General features: G+C 26.4%; 1 protein-coding gene across 1 annotated transcript; it reads left to right on the top strand.

The window, feature by feature from the left end:
- Positions 1-2,963: 2,963 nt before the first annotated feature.
- LOC119666293 lies at positions 2,964-3,805 on the top strand. The gene is made up of 2 exons (XM_038075577.1): positions 2,964-3,255; positions 3,319-3,805. The coding sequence occupies exons 1-2, from the start codon at positions 3,082-3,084 to the stop codon at positions 3,733-3,735; spliced, it is 591 nt and encodes a 196-aa protein (XP_037931505.1). The 5' UTR covers positions 2,964-3,081; the 3' UTR covers positions 3,736-3,805.
- The last annotated feature ends 5,883 nt before the right edge of the window (positions 3,806-9,688 follow it).

Below are 9,688 nucleotides of genomic sequence, written 5' to 3'. Positions count from 1 at the left end.
ACGATAACAATAATAATACACCGAAAGGAACACAAAAAAAAAATTAAGGAAAAAAAAACAAAGAATACAACAACAATATAAACAAACAAATATAAGTGCAATATTCTGTTTGCTGTTGACATTCGCCAAGTAATGCAGTTGAAGGAAATAAGTAATAAAGACAAAACAAAGCACAAAAAACAAAAATTGAAAAATATGTAAAGAAATTTGTAAATAAAATTTAAAAACAATGTAAATAAGCAAACAAATATCACAAGAACATAAAATACCAAAATTGTGTAAAAAATAAAAATGTAAAAATAATGCAAGATAAAATATTGCATTAGCTTGCGAAGGAAAATAGCAAATAAATTTACAGAAAATAACTTTAATATTAAAAATAAAGAAAACAACAACAGCAGCTACAATAATAACAACTTGAAATCAACAGCACAAAGTTAAATAACAGAGCAGCAAAGAGCAGAGCTCAAGTACTCGTGTGGGTATTTAAAAGACCAACAAAAGCTATTATAATAAAGACAACAACAGTAGCAACTGCAATAACGGAATGCATAAAGGCATACACCCAACACACACATACACATTCACTCTAAGTGCTAGCAACATCAGAGTATGGAAAGGCAAAAACAAAAATTTGCATCAACTGCAGGGTTGTATTCCATAAAGTTGTATTGATATCGATAGTAAAATAGTAAAATAGTAAAATTTTTGGCAATATTTCATCAAATTGCAATTGTTTGTTTACTGTTTGTTATTTGTTGTTTGTTGTTTATTGTTTTTTCTTTATAGTTTACAAGTAATATTAATTTCTTTCATACTGAATTTTAAAAATACACATTTATTTTTTGTGAAAGCATTTTTAATAAAAATTTATAACCAAATTTTATTGAGATATTTACTTTTTGCTAGTAGAGTGTGAAGAAATGCTAATAAAAGTTCGAATAATCAAAAAATAAGTTTTAATTAATATAAAATAAAGTTAAAACAACCATATATAAAAAAAGAACTAAACAAAAATAATGTAAAATATTTTTAATTTAATTTATTGACTATTATATTCTAAACATACTGTAACATTTTCTACATTTAAGACGTCTTCAGGTTTCAATAGAGAATAAATGAATATATAGTTAATATATATAGTTAATCTAGTTCCCAAGAATGCCTTAAGGCAACCTACAATTAAATTGCTGTGATAGTGTCCATAATCATTACAATCACACTATTAGCGACTTAATATTTTTAGAAACCCCCAAATTTTAAATATATGATGCCGAATTTAAAAGTCTTTATTTACAATTTCCATGAATAAATATTAAGTCTGTTTCACGAGCTACTTGTAGTAACTTTGAGTAATACTGTGTATACATAAGCGAGTTCCACCATTTCGAGTAAATGAGAGCATCTAAGAGAGCGTAATATCCCTGTTGAAATTTTAAAATGCTACACAGACTTTACTCGTACATTTTATTTCAAGTAAAATTTGTGTTGATTTGTAAATCAGCTGTTTTGCTTTAAATTTAAGTTTTTGTGTTGTTTATTTGCGCGTTACTCGCGTTCTCACCAGACTTTACACAAAACTGTTCCATGAAAGTTTGTGTAAAGAGCGTAATTTTGCACTTTATTTGTGTTACGCTCACAATTTGTACTTTACTTGTGTTTTACTTGAGTTTTACTACGAGTAGTTCGTGAAACAGGCCTATTGCTTCTTTATTTCAAATCTTCATCCACTAACTTTTTCAAAAAAAAAAACTTGAAGGTGGCAACTAGAAAGTAAATACAGGTTTTTATATATTTATTCCTAAACAAAAAGAAATTTTATTACTTTTAAATTATTAAACAAAAATAAATTAATAAAATTACCAAAAAAAACTGTAATCAAAAAATAGTTCAAAGCGAATGGAGGCAACAGTAGGTAGCTAACGTTATATACCATACTTCCACATATCTCATTTAGGAAATTTTTCTCATTAAGGCCGCTAATGAGGATAATTTAGCATACAAAGAGCTTTCCTATAAATGTGCTTAATATAAATAATTCAACTGATTTAAGGCGAAAAATGTCGACTGCAACCCTTGAAGTAAGTATTCCACTAGGGAAATTACCGAAAATTTAAATATTTGTCATGTGTTTTATATGTAAAATGTGAACAAATAATTTCTTTCACATGCATAATTCTATGCTAATCAATAAATCGGTGCTAATGAATTCGACCAACTCTTGATTTTATTAACATAATTAGCTATAACTGCAGTGGGAACATCATATTATTAGAGGCCAAATATAGGTAAAATGAATTTGATAGATGGGAAATCGTCATACAAAACAAAAAAACTATGTTTCTAAGAAAATCAGTTATTGATATACGCAAATAAAATTAAAAAATTTGAAATAAATGTGGTTTTTTAAATTATTTGTTGATATTTTTTCAAATAAATAAATGCCGAATCGTTATAATTTCAATTAAATTAAATAAATTACAATCAAATGATAATAAAAAATTTTTTTTCTTCTTGAAATAAATGAAGGCTATAATAAACAGATTAACATGCAAACACAACTCAGATTCAATCCGATCACTGAATAGGACGCACACAAAGAAATGCATTGCAATCGCTCAATGCTTGCTTCAGCTGATATGTGATTTCCCCCGTTGTTTACGTCAAGAAGTCAATGTTTAATTGGTTCTTACCAAAAAAAAAGTGTTCTTTGGTTCCTTCCTATTTAACTTTGGGAAAAATAATCGTCTATATTGTTTTCTATAAGGTTGACCGGGTTAGTGGCTTTCTTAAAGTATAATTATTTCAACATTAAAGTTTTTGATTACAAATACAGGTTCACTTTTTTATTTTTGCTAAACACATAGTGTTAATATAGCATGAAACCAATTCTGTTTGTTATATATATATGCTTAGCTGTGACATTGAAACTATACCTTTATAAATTGTGGTGTAGTCAAAAAAAGTCTAAAAACGTGTTGCGAAAAGAACAAGCTTTTCTATCAAGTGCTATTTCGGTGAAAGTATTGTTTGTAATAATAAATTAATTATACGTATTCTTTATACCAGTAGAGTTTAAATATGGATGAACACCACAATTGCGCAATATGTCTCAATCAAATAGTGGACAAGAAGATGTTGCCATGCAAGCACATCTATTGCGTGCAGTGTCTTGTAGACTACGTGACGTTTGCAAATAAAAATATGTTAAAAAAGCGTTGTCCATTGTGCAGCAAAGGATTTCAAGAAATAGGAGTAATTATTGCTTTAAATATTATATTCAAATATATTTTATGTGTCACTAATATTTGTATTTAGAAAGACTATGAAGCGGCGGATGTTTCATCCCATGACATGCACGTTGGCTACGTTGATATATTTTTAGAATTATACGAAGTAGATATTATATCAGATGATGAAATGGAAGATGTTCCAGATGAATCATCCAGTGTGAGTGATGTAATGTGGGTTAATGGCACAAGAAACGATGAACCGTCACGTACGCTAGAGAATGATAAAGAAACAACCGATCAACCACCGCATATGTTAGGGCATGATCAAGCAGAAGTCAACGAACCACTTTCTGAAATTTGTAATAATGAATTGATAGCAGATTCAGAAGATTCACAAAATGAAGAAGATGTTACTGATGCAGAAAATGATGTTGATATGGAAAGTGATTTATCATCGCTTGAGACGGATGTTGAAGATGAATTGGAAAATGAAGATAATTAAAGTAAAGTTATGCATCTCATGTAGTAGATATATAATTCACTTTCAATACTTTTAACTATTAAAATATAAGTCAATGGACTTCTGATAAAATATTAATTTAAGATAAAAAAGATTTTTTCATTTAGTATTAAAATAAGTTTTGTTAATGCAATTATAAAATATATTACTCATGTTTTTTTTTGTAATTTAATGTTGTGTAGATGACACTATGTAGAACACTATATGTCTTATTTAGGACTTATATTGCTTATATGTTCTAAATTCAATAACTGTTTTCATTAATTATAAATACTTATTTCAATGAAGTAACAAATATTAAATTTAATTATTTAAACAATTTTAATTAATAATTAATTAATTAAAAATATTTTATATAAATATTTATTAAACGGGTAAAATATTGTTTAATTGAGAAATATTTTTTTTTATCACTTATAAATATGTAATTAAATAAAAAATTTTATACTTTATTAATTAATAAATCTTTATTAATAGCTTTCTAATTATCAATTGAAGGGTAAAAATTTTTATTCGAAATTTATTGTAATTTATTACAATTATTTTAATTTATATAATATATATTAAATAATTTAATTTTTATAAAAAAATTTAAATAATAATTTTTTATTTTAATGTATTTTATATTTTTATATATTTTGTATATATCTCTATTAAAGAAAATTTATTTTTGAGAATTATTTTAATTTTAAAATAATATTTAATTAAATTAAATTTTAAACTTTATAGTTATTAATTATTAAGTTAAGTGTTTGATAATAATTTTTTATTTTTGTATTTTTTATATAAATCTTTATTCAAGGGACAAAACTATATTATTTAAGAAATATTTTAATTTATATTAAATAGTTAATTAATATTTTTATATATTTTATACAAATATTTATTAAAAGGACAAAAACTTAAATATTTTAGAAATATTTTAATTAACATTAAATATTTAATTGGATTAAATAATAAATACTGAATTTCCTGGTAGAATAAATTTTGATTATTAATTTTTTGATTTTGTTATTTTGATTTTAATTATTTAATAAATTTTTAACAATAATTTTTTTTGGTTTTGTATATTTTTTTAAATCTTTAATTTAAAATTAAAAATTTAATGTTAAGACTAAGTACTCTTCACAGCATTAGTATTATGAAAATTCACTACTTAAAAATGTGTCGCAAATATGCACAGCTAGAGCTCTTCTTTTCGGTTTGGTAATTAACAATTAAGCTCCAATGACGGTTAGAGCATATAACTGCAAGGAACAACAGTAGCGTTCAGCCTTCGTATACGGCACAGTACCGGATTTTCGCTTATAAGCATTTACGCGGCTCCGTTCTTTACGAGAAACCTCTAGTTACTCGCATCGACGAGAAGCCTCTAGTTACTCGCATCGACGATTACCTTCTGACACTCGCTTGACGGTACCTTATTTGGTTGCATAACCCTTCACCCGACGTCTCAACTTATAGCACTCTCCTTAACGACATCATGCAACCATGCGCTTCAAACAATCCCAAAATCTCATGCTATACTTCAATAACAGATATTTTGATATCGCCATCATCTCAGTCTATAATCGTGGCTGTCGTGATCTTAGTTACAGAGTTAACCACTATCACACCACTTATTAAGGGTTTTCTTTCAAGATGAAGAAAAAAATTGATAGTAGCGTTTATCGTATCGCTTTTTTTAGTAGAGCAGTAAGCAATTAGTTTAATTATATTATAAATAAAAGTTTTTTAAATGATTTTTTTAAAAAATTACTTAACAAATTATGTACAACTTTTCTGTGCAATAAAGAAATAATCAAATCAAAGTCAAAGTCGTCACCATATGTTGCCATAAATAAACACCAACTCCTTTGTGATGTTAAATTTAATATAATTTTTATTTATTTCCTTGAGAACGTTTCCTATCGGGGGCTATTGGGGCTATTGTTGTTGGCTTAGTCAGCTTATTTGTTGCATAAACAAATAAAATCACTAATGTGACGACAACGGCAGCAAGAAAATCACAATCACAAAAAAATAATAACACGTCATGACATAATGCTACACATATATGCATATGCCATAATGGAGTAGGAAAATATGAATAATAATAATAGTAATAATAGCACACAAGACAAAAAAAAGGAAGGGGAAACCCTTTTTCTTGTGCCCTTTCAGATTTTAATGCGTTTAACAGGGTTTACTGGGCTGTCATAACAACAAAATATTAGAGCAATAATAAAAATTATGCATGACAATTTGTCGACTGACATGTCAAAACATTCGAGAAGCATAAACGGAAGAGCTGAAGTGGAGCAAAAAGGTTAACAAAATAGTAAAAAGTAAGTTTTTTTTATTTACTTTAGGAAAGTGTGTATATTTGTTGGCTAGTTAAACATCATTTGTTAGCTTAAAACCCAATTGAGTTAACACATTTGAGAACCATTTTTCGCACATTAACAAAAATCTCCCCTTGTGGGTGTAGTTTTTATTAAGTGTGTGTGTGCTTATATGTGTGGACAGAAGTCAAGTTGGAAAGAAGCAATATAGAAAAATGCTTGGAACTACATACTTTGCAAGCATAATTAGTGCAAAGTCATCTGTGTAATATAATTTTAAAAACATTTTACCGATAAATGATATGCAATTAATATTATTATATATTATAATTATAGTGTTCCCTTAAGGTTGCACAGATTTTACAAAAATTAAAAGAATAAAAAAGTAAAATTAGGAATAAATATTAGTATAACAGTTTATTTATAACAGTTTATTTATAATAGTTTAATCATATGGATTCGATTCAATCTTGATTTACTCTCGATCCACCAAATTTCATTAAGTTGTACTTAAAAAATATTTTTTTTTGGGATTATATCATATTATTTTAGAAGCATTTTATAAAACTGCACTTTTCCTCAAAAATATTATTTTGTTTTTTATTTTTAATTTAAATTAATTTCAATTAGTTAATCATAAAATTCTACTTCAAAAATTACTTTTGATGAAATTATATTATTTTAGCAGCATTTTATAAAACTGCAATTTTCCTAAAAAATATTAATTTTTTATTTAAAATTAAAACTATTTTAAATTAATTAATCATTAGGTTCTACTAAAAAGAACATATTTTTCGCATTTATATTATTGTTGCAATATTTTTGATAAATTGTTAATTTAAAATGTAATAGTACTAATATTAATGCCTGATTATTTTTTTTAACAATATATATATATACGGCTTTGAGTAAGTTGGTTAAGGTGCGCTGACTCTGAGCTTCAAATTTGATAGGACACGATTTTGGTTCCTGATACTTGCAGTCTCAAAAAAATTATTTATGCAAAATTAAATACAAGAATTATTTCCAAGACTAATGATAGATATTTAGCAATACTCGAAACAGCGGTATGGTCAGCCAAAAATTCAATTAAATAAAATAATATAAAATGAATTTTTGTTGTTGTAGTTCACTACTATTCGAAATATTAATTACTGAATCATTTTTTAATTATAATATATACATCTATCAATGTTGTTGGTAATAGTTTAAGATGCATTGAAAAACCTAACCAAGTCTGGTCTAAACTCTACGAGACAAATTGATCTAGCTATGTTCCTTTATCACATTATTTCACTCAAGCCCGTTTTCAACTTAGATAAGACAATACCTGTATATTAATTCCTAACAACTTCCTTAAGCATACTTCCCACGACCGACTACAGCTCTTCGCCTTATTGCCGCTTTTTTTTTAAAACTATTTTATAAAAAAAGCAAAAATAAATGACAGACTAGAACTTTTAATATCTAACCATGCATAATGTGTAAACATTTTCCCTCGTAGTTCACTTTATAACTAAACACAACTACATTCACGCACATAGAAAAACACCTTCAGGTGTGAATGTGTTGATGGAAATTTATGATTGCTTCAAAACAATGACACTTGAGAACTTTTTCTATATTTTTTGCAACAAAAAAACCAGAAATCTCATTTTTGCAAAAACTAACATACAGAACTCGTATGAAAACACCAACAATAACGATATATATACACTCTTACATACAGAGCCTTAGTGATAATGGTACATACATATGCACACATATTTACTACAAAGATGTAGGGTGAAACGTGTAAAACCACAAAATGCACTACCAGAAGTTGTGTTCCGCTTTTAATTAATATAAAAGTTTAGCCCTAAACGTGTTCAGCCCGAAACACTTGAAGCCACAATGTGCGATTTAAATACAAAAACGAAACTTAACTGTTTGAATTATACGAAGCCGAAGTTCGTTAAAAAAAGCTCTATTCATATAAGCTAGCTGTCCGTATTTGAGTCTGTCTATGTGTGCGTGAATATATGTCAGAGTATATTGAAATATTTTTCTTTGAGCTGATCTAATAGAAGTACGTGCTTGAAGTTGTTTTTGTTTTTACTTTTGTGTTTTTAACTTAGTTGCTCTTGTGGTAACATGTTGTGGTGGTCAGTTGCTTTCTTGTTTTTGTGGCTATTGCTATTGCTATTGCTGTTGTAGTTGTTGTTGTTGCTTTATTGCATTCTCTCTTATGTAAATTTACTGCGGCAATTGAATGAAACACGTTATGCCATATTTTGCTGCTAACGCCTATTTCTTTGTGACAAATGTACGAAGAGAAATGCAAGCTTGCGTGTGTGTGTGTATGTGTGTGCCTACGTGTGCCAATGTAAGCACATTTGCATATAAATTCCATACATTTTCTCATAGTGTTAACAGCATGTTTTAAGGTTGCCACACTCACATCAGAAATATTTTTAAGTTGCACTTTCTAAAGCCTTTCTTTTGTGATTATATTTTCATGAATATATCAACGCAAACCATAAAAGATACTCAATTTAAGAGAAGATAGTTGCATGCATTCCATACCTTTTCACATTCTTTTTTGAATATTTTTTTAATAAAATGCCTTTGGTATGTCAAGATAAATATAATAACATTTCTGTTAAGTGCCAATGTTAGTTTTAGAGTGAAAAAGAAAACACTATAATTTTTTTTAAACATTTATAGAATTAAAATCAAAAAAAATATATAAAAATTATTTTATAAAAAGAACTTAATGTAAATAAAAAAATTAAATTTATATATAAAAATATATCATATAGTTTAAAATTTATTAATTAAGATTTTATTATTATTTTCTTTTAAGCCGTTGGTCTAAAAAACAATGGAACTCTGTGATAGAATTACTGAAAAAAAACGTAAAAATTTTATATAGATTGAAAAGCGACTCAAGACACTATTGTGGCTTAAGTCATATTTTTTTATAAACATATTTAAATGCAAGTAAGCCATTGACTCGTAAAGTCCAAAGAAAATTCCATGGATTATAGGTTCATGAACAGGAAGGCGTGGATCGAAAGGAAGTATTCAAAAAGCTAGACTCGCAATTAAAACTAGGAACTGACATTATTCTGCCAATCTAACACACAATATAAATTATGAATTATAACAATCGTCACAAAAAATAGAAAATAAAAAAAAATTAAAGAAAAAAAAGAAAAAAAAAACGAAAATAAAAAATGAAAACAAAACGGGAAGCAACAAAAAAATTGGAAAAGATAAACAAAAAAAAAATATAAAAAAAATTGAAAATAAAGAAAAACAAGAAAAACAAAAAAAAAAAACCAAAAAAAAATATAAAAAAAGTTTCGGAAAATTAAGAGTAATGTAGACATTTATTTATTTCCATATATATTATATTTAATATTTTACATATTTTTTTATGTTCATCCTTATACTTATTTATATCAAATAAATATAAAACACTTAATATCATACAGTACTTGAGCAATATTATGTTCATTTTTTACATATAAAATTTAGTAGTTAAAAAATAAATTAAAGTGATTACTAAAATTAACTGACATTAAAACAATTCGCGAATTTTTATTTAAAGTAACATTTTTTCTTTA

Source organism: Teleopsis dalmanni, chromosome 1, assembly GCF_002237135.1.
Source record: "Teleopsis dalmanni isolate 2A chromosome 1, ASM223713v2, whole genome shotgun sequence".
Lineage (NCBI taxonomy): Eukaryota > Metazoa > Arthropoda > Insecta > Diptera > Diopsidae > Teleopsis > Teleopsis dalmanni.
This window is presented reverse-complemented; position numbering and strand designations above follow the sequence as displayed.

Excerpts from the sequence above, each read along its gene's own strand:
- LOC119666293 (XM_038075577.1), top strand. The coding sequence starts at position 3,082 with ATGGATGAACACCACAATTGCGCAATATGTCTCAATCAAATAGTGGAC. Across the intron at positions 3,256-3,318 it reads AAGGATTTCAAGAAATAGGA|AAAGACTATGAAGCGGCGGA; the intron begins GTAATTATTGCT and ends ATTTGTATTTAG.